A 13,136-nucleotide genomic window follows, 5' to 3' on the forward strand; every position below is an offset into this window, starting at 1 on the left:
CCTATACAGAGTTATGGGATGTTTTATAACTGATGTGTTGTGTTTGATGCAGATAAATGTAACTGCAAGCATAGGAAGTCCCAGTGGGTCACTCACATTTCATTTCATTTTAGCTTGACTTTAAATCAGTGATATTTATTTTATTTCTTTTCTAGAAGGGAAATCTTTAAAAAGCTTTTATAAAATGAAAAGTCCTGGTTAAGCCTTGGAGTCCTACACACAAGTGTGGAAAACTGCAGCTTCACTAAAAACCGTGCAGTAAATGTGCCATTCCTTGGTGCATGCTTATTAGGAGTAAATATTGTTCTCTGGGTAGTGCCTAGAAATTGTAATTAATTTCAAATACGCCCTCTTTTTGTCCACGTATGCAGATTTCAAATCTGTGCCTCCGCCGGTTTTGACACCGTGCAATGAAGCATCCGAGCTCTCAGATGTCTGGCTCTTCCGAGTTGTGAAATGAGAAAACAAACAAACCCAACCATTCCAGCCCTGTCAATCTACTTCTCCGTGGACAGATGCCCTGGTGCTGGAAAAGCTTCATCCCATGATCCCACACCTCTTGGCTGTGCCAAAAAAAAACAAAGCCAAAGATCTACTGGACACAAAAGCACGACAGTTCCTCACCTCAAAAAAATGGTGTTTATGGCCACTCTGGAGCTCCTGGGTGAGGCTGCGTGGGGAAATGTGTGCAGCCTCTTGTTCTGGCATTCCTGGTCTCCCAGATAATCCATCTGATCTGCTCCTGGAGGAAGGTGCCTCTGGACAGTGATGGGTTAACTGCTGAGGGTCCAGGTTTGTGCGCTGAGGTTTTCGGAATGAGCCGCGTATGTCGGTACAGTTTGTGGATTGCACTGTTAATTAATTAAATGGTATTGTTAATTATGGTTCTAAATATTTTATTGGGTGCTTATCTGGTGGGAATTGGCTAAACTTTCTAAGGAAAATGGAGATGTTGGGTTTTAACACAGCTCTCTGAGCTGTCTGTGGCCATGTCCCCTCGAGGGCCATCACTGGAGCTCCCAGGTCAGGCTGGGCACAGGATTTTTTGGAAGGGGGATGAGGCCTCAGTCTGGTGTGTCCAAGCAGTCCAGGGGACATCTTGGTGGGCACAGTTCCACCAAAGTCCAGCCTGGTGCTGCCAAACCCCCCAAGATGCACAAAACCACCCTGGAGGTCTTGCAAGGTGGGATTAAAGCCCTGCAGATCCCACTGAATTTATTGTACAGCAAACTGCGGCTGACTGAGCCAATGACCTGCTTTGATACCGACGAGGTTTTCTTTTTGGCTAACAATTTGTTTTTAGTGTCACATGTGGCATCCCAAGAAGCTGCAGCATTCAGGCCTTTTTAATGAATTCCTATCCCTTGCATATTAGTGGGAATATTTCCACTGCAGCAAACACCATAAACAGTTTCCACACTGGGGTGTGTTATACTGCCACCAGAATTGGTTCTTCTGATGGTTCATTTCTTTTATGCTGAGAATTCAGGACCAATTCAGCTCGGTTTTATGCATCATTAGAGATTTACAATTACTTTGCTATAGTTTCTTTCTGGAAGCCTATCTCTCATGGTTAATGCTATGGGAGTCCTGTTGTGTAGAGGCTGCTATGAGCCACCTTATAGCAATAAAGCATTTGAGAAGGATTTGGAATTATGAGTGGCTAAATTCTCCATGCAGTGCCTGTAATGCTGTTATCCCTTGCTGAGCCTGGGTTGAAACCTTTTTCTTCTTCTCCTCAAATTAGAAAAAAAAAAAAAGAAAAAAAAGTGCTGTTTTTTGAGAGGTTTTGAATCATTTACATGTAATTTTTTTTGTTGAACTGCTGCAGTCGGAAATGAGGAATTGTGCAAATTTCCATTTGGATTTCATGATCCTTAAAATACATTTAGCATGTATCAGTATATAATGAAATAAGGTCCCCTCATTTTCTTTTTTTTTTTTTATCTCACTTTCAAAAAGTCTAATCATTATTTGGGACTTTATTTTGGCCTTTGTATTTTATGTGTGTTGCTGAAGCCAGTAAATTTCACAAGCTTTGCCCTTGCAGAATAAGCAGTGGATCTGCACGTGTTATAATCCACATAACTCACATTTTACATAAATACACTATTGCATTGAAACAAACATGATATGCAGTGAATAATATGGGCCTGATCTAAAGGCCATTAAAATCAATGAAAAGATTTCAAATTAACTTTTATAGCCTTTAGATCAGGCTCTAAATGGGCAAATTACAGTTATGGAGTTTCCCATTTACATACCTGTGTGCTGCTTTTAATGTATTTTATGGAATTGAAATTACTTGGTCCTCTTTTTTCATGCTTTTTTAGGCTAAGAATTTGCCAAAGGCATCAACAGCAGTTTTCCCAGGCTCCAGCACAAGGATTATGTAGTCAATCCACAAATGACTCGAATCTTTGAAGAAAAGGACATGGTTATCAGAGAGGCTTTGACGACAGCAAGGACGGGAGTGCTATCTGCCTTTTTCCATCAGAGATTCCCATTCCCTCTCATTAACATACTCAGGACATCAGCACAGCCATGGGCCCGAGGGAATCGCTTCCAACTTTTAAGGGAATATGCACAAGACCTCGTCCCTACGTTGTTTCAGACAGATCAAACCAGATTTGCCTCGTGTAAGGTGAGAAGAAAGGCTGGGGCACGGCAGCATTAGGGAAGGGATTCAAAGGTTGCAGGGAAATTTCAAATCCATTGTTATATCTCAGTAATCTTTCTTCCTTTACAGGGTTCTTCAGTCCCACTGAGGATGTGGTGTGGAAGCTGCTGTAAGTGGGAAAAGGAGATGTCTCTACCTGCTCTCTCCCAGTGCCCTGTAATGAAAAATGCTTTTGGAGCAACACTGGAAATAAGCCATCAAAATATCTGATTAAACCTCTTAGGAAACTCTCACTAATCACCTTCTCTGCTCTTGATGGAATGTATTTATGCATTATAAATATACTTACTATGTGTGTGTGCTCCATAAATCACACCCAGCACTTGTACATGATGTATAAGCACATTCTATAGAACACACACAAATACAGATGCCAAGCTCCCACAGAGTTCATCACTGGCAAATGTTTGAAGGATCTGATCCTTAATATTTAATGAGCAAGATGCTATTTCCTTCCTCAGCTTTTATCTCTGGTTTGGCATAGTCATTAAATTTGTTGTTTCCTTGCAAGATTATATAATTTATGACCTAATTTTAGACTTTTGTGTAACCGCGTTGCAACACTCATGGCGTATCCCGATTTCTTCAGGCCGAGTGTTCCAGCATTAGACACCAGCTCCAGCACGACTTTCTGTCAGCTGCTCCTCAGCAAGGAGTTACAGGCATGAAAGGAAAACAGCCCAACAATATTCAGGCAGCATTAGAAGATTAGTTTGTGAGGGGTTTTGCCCTGCAAAAAAATATGATTTAGCAGCATTTCCAAAGCTGTCTGTGGTGCTGGCAGGAATTCCCAGGTAAGACAGGCAGCACCCAGCAACTCCTGTTTCTGAAAATATTTTCATGTGGCTGCTTCTGACTGCTGGGCTGACTTTTTGCTGCACAAGGTGTTGCTGAGTAACTCCAAAATGAATTTGTCTAAAGCTGCAGCCACATTTTTTTTGTGTTTTCTGTGTGTCCAGAGTAATTCAGTGGTGCTGTAAATAATGCCATGAGCTTCAGGTATTCTGTCAATTTAAACCATATTGTTGGGACCAGTCTTCCATCAAATTTAATATATTGGCTGTTGCATAAATGCACTTTGAGAGCATTTTATCCTCATCTTCCATAGGGAAGTGGCTTGTGGTTGAGGAAGGATTTGATGTTTCCTTTGTGCCTGCAGTGCTGCTTGGAGGAGTTTTCCTCTTTTTCCACCTTATCCTGATTATCCAGCAGGGATGGCAGTGTTGGGGTGCTGCATGCTCAGATCAGCAGCAGGAACACAAGGGACACCCCTCTCACACAACAACTTCGTGTACAGGGTGAGGGAGGTGCCTACATGAAGGAAAAAGCATCCTCACGAGAAGGGGACGTTAATTCTTGGATTAAATATAATTGGAGAGTTTGTCTCCTTGGCTTTAATGGAGCAGTTCCAGGAAAGCAGCAGAGAACAAAGTGTTTTCAGTATCACATAATTCAAGAGTAAAATCATAATTTCAATTACCATTGCAGCCACTTCTGGCCTTGGGAAACCTATGCTAATATTTATAATTATATGATTGACCTCTGATTTCTTCATCATTTACATTAGCAACCCTGATATTCTTAGTAACATCCTTTAAATTATAGAAGCAGGTGTCAACAGTGCATGATGAAGTCACATCCTGTAGATTTTTTATTTACTTAGTCCTTTTTTTCCTGGTTAAATAAAATTGTGAGATGCAGAATCTCACCTCCATGGGGCCCCTAGGGGTGTATATAATCATGGAATGCATTTTCTATAATCTCACAAAATGAGTCAATCCCATCAGAGGTACAAACACTTTTACAAAGTCAGTATTTCACTCCCATTACCGCCTGACATCATCTTCCACACAGCACAAGAAAATATTTATTTGGTTCTTTGACATGAACTGACACAAGGCCTTTGGAACAAAAACCAAAAAAACCAAAAAGTGAGAATTAAAATGGAATAACTTAATGAATTTAGCCTCCTTTTTGTGTGCTGGATTTAGATGTCAGATGATTTCTTATAATGTTTGGGATGGACATGGACACCTCCAATCCCTGTTCTTCAGTGAGGTGCCTACACATGGATCACAGAGTTGCCCAGAATACCCAAAGCTGGAAGCTGATCATCTTCTCCATCATATAAATATTTTCTTTGCATAAGTGAGCATTTCTGGATGAATTAAGATACTGCATTAATTTTCCAGGTGCAGTTGAGGTGCCAAGGGCAGCCTGGGGCTTCACACTGCCTCCAGCAGCGTTTATAAAATTGTATTTATCCACAAAGAGACTGGATTTTTTTTTCAGATTATTCTGGGGATGAGTTAAAAAGTTTAAATTCTCTGTCTCCCATATCCCCTGCTCATCTTCCTGCCTTGGTGCAGCTCCTGCTGCTGTTCACTTCCAGAGAGCACAGCCAGGGGCTTTTCAGCATCTCCTTGGGAAATGTTCCCCATCTGTGGAGCTGGGGAAAGTGGCACCCACCCGGAGAGGGCTGTCCTTGATCATCCTTGTCTCTCATCCATCATTTTTTTTACTGAAATTAGATTCTTCTGAACTTACAGTGCCTTAAAGGCTTTACCTGGCTCAGCAGGTGACAGGATTTGGGATGTCTGAGATTCTGAAACATTTGGGACACATTTTAAAGGTTTGTGAACCTTAAATTGTCAGGCAGGTGGGTCCTTCTCCCTTCTCTGGCCATGTAGCCCTAAAAGCCCCCTCTGATTTTTGAGTGTCAGTGGGGGAAAGGGTCAGAGCAGCCCCAGATCCAGTCCCTGAGAGCCACCAGTGTGTGAAAACCACCAGCAGCTTCTGCAGTGACACAAGTCACAGCCACGGGACCAAACACCTGCAGGGAAGCTCCTCAGGCGAAATTCCCCTCGGCTCCAATCAGGATTTTTCCGGAGCAGGGAGCGCTCAGGGCGATCCGCCTGCTCCTGGCTGAAGAGGCACTTCTAATCGACTGCTAAGAGACTTATTAGCAATGTAAAAAGGAATTGGAAGCAAGGAAAGTATTCTTCCTGGTAGAAATGTGCTTTGTAAAATTCGTTTTGCTGACAGGAGTAATTGGGTTAAACTCCTCGTGACTGTGGGTGCCGTTTGTTACCCCTTATCTTACCCTAACAAAAGGGTAACAAACACTTTGAACTTTGTAAATAATTGTTTCCAAAGTGTTGGATTTTTTTTTTTTCTCTCTCTATAAATTCTTTAGAGAAAAGCTGGTTTCTAATCCTTTCTCTGCCCATGCTTTTACAGCCTTTTCCCACTCTAGATTTATTTTCTTCCCCCTCTTTAGATTTTAATATGTCTTAGATATTATAAAAATCTCTTTTAAGGGGGAGTGCAGAGCTTTTGCTCAGGTTGGGAAAATCACTCCTAAAGCTTTAAGAAACAGGAGAGAGAGAGAGGAAAAAAACTGTGAAATAGAAGAATTTTATTGTGCACTGTGGCAGATGTTGGGCTGTGGTGTGATGTGTGCCCAGAGATTTCCCCAGTGTCCAGTGCAGGCTCCTGGACTTCAGTCTGGCTTTTTCTCACTCCAGATTCCTGGGAAGTGAAGGGTTTGGACCTTTCATTCCTTCTGGGCTCAACCAGAGCTAGGATTTACTCCTCCCTCCCCAACCCTACCCTGCCATTGCTCTCTCCTTTCAGAGCTGAGGAGAGGGACATCTTTTTCTTGCAAACACAATTTTTTCTCAGTTTTATTTCACTTTTGCATCCACAGTAACAAATATTAATGCAGAAACAGGACAGAGACTGTTCCAGAGTGTGCACAGAGTCAGCAGGAAACCCATAAACCTGCATAAGCTCAGGCCAAACCAGGGATGTGGGAAAACTGAAACTCTGGAAAAGCAGGACATTATTTTCTCCTTCATCCAAGAAAGTTATATGTGAATTCTTTTAGTTATCTGCTATTTATTTCTTTACTTATTTTGGAAAAAGACACAAATAATGAGAAATACCTCAGTGGAGCCTGGGTTCTTCAGCATGGGGGAAATCATTTCTGAGGAGCCCAGCTGGGACATTTCCTTCTTGTCTTCAAGCAGTGACTCAGGTCTTCCTTGAGGCTTCCACGAAGAATGATCTTCCCTCCTCCTCCTTCAGATCCCTGGGTTTCAGGTCTTGGATGCCACCAGCAGATCTCCAAGTACTTGACTGATGGTCTGTCCCCTGCCTGAAGCAGGAAGGAATTTAAAATTTAGAATCATGGAATCTTTTAAGTTGGGAAAAATCCTCAAGGTCACCAAGTCCAGTTGTCAACCCAGCACCACCTCCCTGTTCACCACTAAACCCCAGGGGCCACATCCACAGGGTTTTTGAGCACTTGCAGGAATGGTGACTCTATCATTGCCTTGGGTAGCCCTTTCCAAAGCTTTGAACCCTTTCCATGAAGAAAGATTCTCTAAAATCCAACCTGAGCCCATCCTGGCACAGCCTGAGGCCGTTCCCTCTCCTCCTGTCCCTGTTCCCTGGGAGCAGAGCCCGATCCCCCGGCTGTCCCCTCCTGTCAGGGACTTGTGCAGAGCCAGAAGGTCCCTCCTGAGCCTCCTTTGCTCCAGGCTGAGCCCCTTTCCCAACCCCCTCAGCCACTCCTGGTGCTCCAGCCCCTTCCCAACTCCGTTCCCATCTCTGGACTCGCTCCATCCCCTCAAGTTCTCTCTCCTCGCGAGCTGCCCAACACCCAACACAGCACTCGAGGAGGGGCTGCTATTTTTTTTTCCTGTGAAATAAAACTGAAATAAATCTCTGATTTTTGAGAAGGCACCTTCCAGCAGAGGCCGAGTGGGAATGTTTGTGTTCCATGCCATCCATCACGGCGGGAGCGGCTCCTCGGGCTGGCCAGAAGGAGCTGTCAGGGCCGGCGCGCTGGGCGGGCTGGGAGCCGTGCTGGCACCGCTCCCTCTGCACGGGGGATTTCTGCTCTGACAATTTTTGGCTCCTTTAGGTTCCTCCAGAGCTGCACGGAATATGTAATGCCCTGCACCGGGCTGACAGGGAACTTGGGTGCAGATTGCAAGGAGAGATGCTCTCCCTGCATCACTTTGTTTTGTGCTGCTCTGGAAGAATTTTCCTTGTTCCTGCAGCTCCTGTAAAGCCAGAAGAGCTTTCTCTATATTTTCTTCCTGGATGCCTTTCTCTCCTCTTCTTACAACTATAAAAGCAGCTTTTCATGCTCCAAATCAGAGATAAATGAAAATCGAAATGGAAATCCTTCCACAGGACTAATCAAATTGTGGCACAGGAAGCAGCCTTCAGCCAGTGCATTTTTTGAGAGCTATTTTTAGACTACATTTTTATTTTGTCACTCCATATGGGAAGTCAAACCCATATGGTTTAGGAGAATGGAAGGTTGTGCTTTTATAGTGATCTTGTAAACTATCCCATCTCAGCTTTGTCTTTAAACTCGTGTTTAAATCCAATTGTCTGAGGTGGGACTTGAGCACATCAGCTGCTCCTGAGGTTGTACCAGCACAATTCCCTCCTGAGGTGTAAAACTATTCTACATCTGTTAAACCAGTCTCCAGTTAACTCAGCTCTTCTTAGTTACAACTTTTCTCGTTCTTACACCTTCCATTTTTCCTTTTTTCAATTTCTTCATCTCTTCTCCAGTGTCCTGGTGCCCTGCTGGATGTGTTTTGTCCAGTGCCAGCCAGGATGCAAAGCTGAGCATCCACAGCCATCCCTCTTCTGCTCTTCACAGTAGATGCTGCTGTCTTCCAAATATCCAGATTAAAGTGATTTTGAGGAATAACACTTTATTCTGCCCACAACACCTTGGCAAATTCTGAGCATGCTGATAAAGCAATAATTGGCTAGAAAAGGTATTTTCCTTCTGTCACCATAAACATATAAAATTGGGAATGTATCCCCAGTGTTCATCCACTAGAATACCCACTTTATTCATGTCAAAAGTTTTTTGTGATACTGAACCAAAACTTATGTGTCTTTTAAGGAATTTTATGGCATGGTTAAAAACACCAGCAGGAAGTTTCTAACGTGGTAAATTTCAGAGGATCATTTTATGAGTTTTTCAATTGTAATCCTGGAGTTTCTTCCCTTTGCAGTTTTTCAAAAGGTGGAATTAAACAAACCCAAATGACAGGAAGATGAAGCTGGATGCTTTTTTAGGTGAAATAGTGAGAAGAGGCTCAGAAACATGGGTGATTTGGTTTAGTGGATATGGTGGAACTGGGTCAAAGGTTGGAATGGATGATTTTGGAGGTCTTTTCCAAACTTAGTGATTTTGTGATTCTGTTGTGTGAATTACAGAGGCTCAGGGTAGCAAACACTCCATGGAGCTGCTCAAACTTAGGAAAAAGTAATTTCCTACATTGGTTTTGATTCCAGAGCTGTATTTAACCTCAGTGTAGAAGCAGAGCTAAAGAAAGAGCAGGGCATTGGCAGTTAATATTTTTATGCCTTTTTTTTTTCCTTGGGAAACAATTCTCCCCTTTTTGAGAGGATAAAGTGCAATGGGAATAGGACTGCTCAGTGGAGAATTCCTCGTGGCAGAAGGATGGGCAGCATGGAGATTTCTGAGGTGGTTTGGATGTCACTTCCATCAAGTAGAAGGAATGCTATGCTAAAACTGTTTATCAAAACTGAAATCTCATGGTTTATTTTGTTGAAAAAGTCAAAAAACAACCACTGTTTTTTTTCCCTAGGGCAGAGATTTTGTGTTAGAGAAGAAAATGAGAAAACAACCAGGCCCCAAAAGAGAGGAAAAGGGAAAACCTGAGATTAGAGCAGAGAGAAGGCATGAAAATATGTAAAAGAAATTTGTTGAAGACCTAATTTTTTATGTATCCAAAATCCACGATTGCTTTGAAATCCAAGGAACTACTGTCACATTATTTGTTTGGAGGGGCTCTACAGTCAGAAAATTCCCATCACTTGCATCCCACTTTCAGAATTACAGTCTATTCCATTCTGAAATCCCAAAAGACAGGTAAAACACCTGGATTTATGACACTTGGGAATATTGCAATTACACACAAGTAGCTGGGTTTTCCCAGGAATGTTGTCCTGGGATATTTGAGTAACACAAGCTCTGGCAGAGGTGCTGGGGGTGTGATGTGGGCACAGGAGCACTGTGAGTTCATGATGTCATGATCATGGGTGATCTGTAGAAGACATTTGTGTAATTTTGCATTCTAAATGTGATTTATATTTATAAATAAATTTACATAAAATCTCCAGCTCTTGATGTCATAGTTCTATTCTATCTTTAATTCAGATGCTCAAAAAATGTAAATTATTTTTACAGCTAAATAAAAGCCATACAAAGCTGCCAGGAGAGAATAATGAGATACACATTGTGCCATGCAGCCATGATAAATCCAGCAGCACCATGGTTACAGCCAAAATGGGAAGACATCAGATACATGGAGGCCCTGATATTGTGCAGGGAATATCAGCACATAGAGATCCCTTTGATTTTGCAGACTAATCTGACCTGGGAGAAACTCATGACGCAGGTTGGGAAGGGAAAATATTTACCTGCAAGATAAACATGCCCCAAAAATGAGGAGGAACAGCTGATTTAGATGGCAGGGGCTTATTATATTTAGTATATTATTTATAAGGTGTATTTATCAGCCATATTTGGACCAGGCTCTGCATATATGCAAAATAAATATATTTTATATATAATAATAAAATAAAGATACCAAAATACTTGTAACAGAGTTTGCAAATGATAGGTGGGGGATTGCTAATGATGTACAGGCTTATAAAATATGGTTTGGCTGTGAGGATGGCACCAGGGAGGAGGGATAATGGGATCCCTCAGTCTTTGGGACCCTTGGTCAGTAAAATCTCCAAATGCCACAGATCTGGGTTAACCAACAGAATAAAACCAGGTCCCCCCATCAGCAATTAACTCAAACATTCGGAGCTAATAATCCCAAATGAGGGTGTGAAAAACCTTAGCTGAGGGTAGTCATAGAAGGGTAAATAAAAAGTGCAGAGAAGGCCCAGCCTCCTCTCCTGATGAAGAGGCTTATGGAATAAATTACCTGGATTTTCAAGAGGACAAACTTTGCATTCTATGGTTCACTGGGGCTGAAGCAGGTAGGTCTCATCATTCTCTGGTTTTATCTCATCTCTGACCATCTCCCAGTAAAACTGGGATTTTTTTTTTGCTGCCTGTTTGCTGCTGGAAATGTCTAAATCCACCTTTTTCTTCAAAGCTTGTGTGAAATGCACTAAAGCTGATTTTCACAGCACTGCTGACCTGTTTGCTGAGTTATGGTGGTCTTGCTTTAATTAAGCTCAGTGTTAAGGTCAAACAGGGTTAATATTAAACTTGCTATTAAGGTCAAGCCCTCCAAGAGATGATTTTGGAGGCCTTTTCCAGCCCAAATGATTCCAGATTTCTAAGAGTGGCTCTCCAGGAGCTGGGTGGCTGCTCCAAGACCCTTTGCAGGAGAGCAGGAGTGATGAAGGGATGTGTCCAGTGTTTCTAGATGAGTGACCACATGGAATTCTTGGAGGAAGCAGCTGTTTCAGGCTCTCCTGGAGAGCCTAAATTTTGCAGAATGTTTGTTCTAGAGCTGTCACTTTCCAATTTTACTTTGTGGTGAAGCGTGTATAGCAAACCTGTGGGTTTGGGATCTGCTGCTTCTCCCTTTGGGTTTCCTCTTCCACATCAAAAAAAGTAGCACTGGTTTTGTGCTAAATTTTAAACTGGCACCAGCCAGGCCCCTGCACTTGGTTCTGAGCACCTTTTTGAGAAGATGCTGAGCTGTTCAAGCCCTGTGGAGCCTCAGCATCCTGAAGGAGAAATCCCTGTGGTGCTCCCAGGCGTGGGGGCAGCAGTGGCAGTGGATGGGGACACCAAAAACTGCCATCAAACGCAGAGCTTTGCTCTGCTGAATTGAGCAGGGATGGTTTGGGCATCCCAGAGAGCCAGGCCAGCCCTGTTGGCTCCCAAGGACCACTCCTGTGGCTCAATTGAGGCAGCACCTCAGTGCTTTAACTGGGTGGGATCAGCACAAACATCCCTGAATGTCAAGCTCTCCTCTGTGTCTGTTTTCTAAAGCTAATGACCTGCAGGCATTAAAAACCCAGTTCTGGGCTTTGGAGATGCTGAGGCATCTTGTTTGTAAAGGTGAATGTCTTCACCTTAAAATAAAATGTCTTCACTTCCAAGATGTTGGAGCATGGGACAGCAGAGTGCTGTAAACTTCATGCCCTTGGAAGTTTTAAGCTATATTAAAATGTCTATAACTTTCAGAAAAAAAAGAGCAAAATAATGCTGCTTAGAAATATTTAAAAACAAAAAAATCACGTTCAGCAGACAGCTCTTATGACAAGGTTCTGCCCAGAGTGAATTTTTATGCTTGAGTTATAAACCCTTGAAAAATGGGGATCCTAATACAAAAGCTGACACAGCTTTAACTAAAGCAGCTCTAGTAAGTGCTGCTATAATTATTTGCTCATTAATTACAAATTTTGCAAGACATGAGAGTAACACAAATTGGAAAATAGGAATAATTATCAGTAATAACGCCACAGAAGCTGGACACATTGAAAGTATCTTCCTCTTTAAATTTAATAATAGCAAGACAGCTAGAAAACTAATAAGAAATACATAATTGAAAATTAACCTTGCAAATCTGCTGTTAATAAACCATGGTACTCTTGCACTACAATAATTTTACACAGCCCTTAATTTGCATTTGAAGTGTTATTCCAGGTAATACTTTGTGCCTTCACAACAATTAATGTTTCTTTGAATTAAAACAAAAACAGCAAGGTTGGATTTGGGACAGCTGGGGAGGAGGGAATAGTGTATCCTGTATTTTTTAGCAGCTCGAAGCTGGGATGGCTGGAAATCAAACGTACAATGGGGATTTTTGTGCAAAGATGCCTCAATGCTGTTTTGTTGTTGTTGAATTCGGGCATTGTGGCGTTTCGTGCTTTCATCCTCCCCTTGTGTAATCCTCCAGTTGTGCTCCCGGATCACTTGCACTTTCTCATCCTCCGAGGTGTGAGCCTGGAGTGCTTGGGGATGATTTAAACACCCAGGGCAGGGGGAGTGCGTGGTCCTTGAGCTCCCCTGCTGCAGCACAGGCCTGGCAGTGGTTTTCATGGATCTGATGGAGGCACTGGGATTTGCTGGGCAGGGAAAGTCGGTGCAGCCTCTGGATCAGTGAAAGGAGCTGCTGGCACCTCTTGCCTGCCGTTTTTTCCCCACTCAAAGGGAAGTGGCAATTCCTTATGAATGTTTTATATCTGTTAGCAATTGACAAAAGCCTCCAAAAATCTTAAATCAATCAATTTGCATGTAAAGATGAAGAGAATTGTTTACTCAAAACGCAGACTGAGTCAACTGCTCTTGCTAAGTATCTCCCACTCATAAAATAAACCTGATATATATCTCTGCCTGCACAGAAAACTCGGAGCCAAGAAGTGTTTAATAATTTTGGAGCTCATATCTAGCGAGCTCTGAGTGCTCAGCTGAAAG

At 42.5% G+C, this 13,136-nt stretch overlaps 1 protein-coding gene across 3 annotated transcripts in view; it reads left to right on the forward strand.

Moving 5' to 3' along the window:
• LOC148183054 (uncharacterized) overlaps positions 1–3,426 on the forward strand; it is an 80,046-nt gene extending 76,620 nt beyond the window's left edge. For 2 of the 3 annotated variants that reach the window (XR_015773869.1, XM_088062690.1), the window contains 3 exons: positions 372–664; positions 2,334–2,644; positions 2,750–3,426. Coding sequence is in view for 2 of the 3 variants with exons in the window: in XM_088062690.1 (XP_087918816.1) it covers positions 372–414 (43 nt within the window). In the remaining variant the exon portion in view is untranslated. The remainder of the gene's footprint in view (positions 1–371; positions 665–2,333; positions 2,645–2,749) is intronic. The other variant, XM_088062689.1, reaches the window with a different exon arrangement.
• The last annotated feature ends 9,710 nt before the right edge of the window (positions 3,427–13,136 follow it).

Source organism: Pseudopodoces humilis, chromosome 15 (genome assembly GCF_049639895.1).
Source record: "Pseudopodoces humilis isolate 2021_Gansu_Grassland_sample_001 chromosome 15, ASM4963989v1, whole genome shotgun sequence".
NCBI classification, from domain to species: domain Eukaryota; kingdom Metazoa; phylum Chordata; class Aves; order Passeriformes; family Paridae; genus Pseudopodoces; species Pseudopodoces humilis.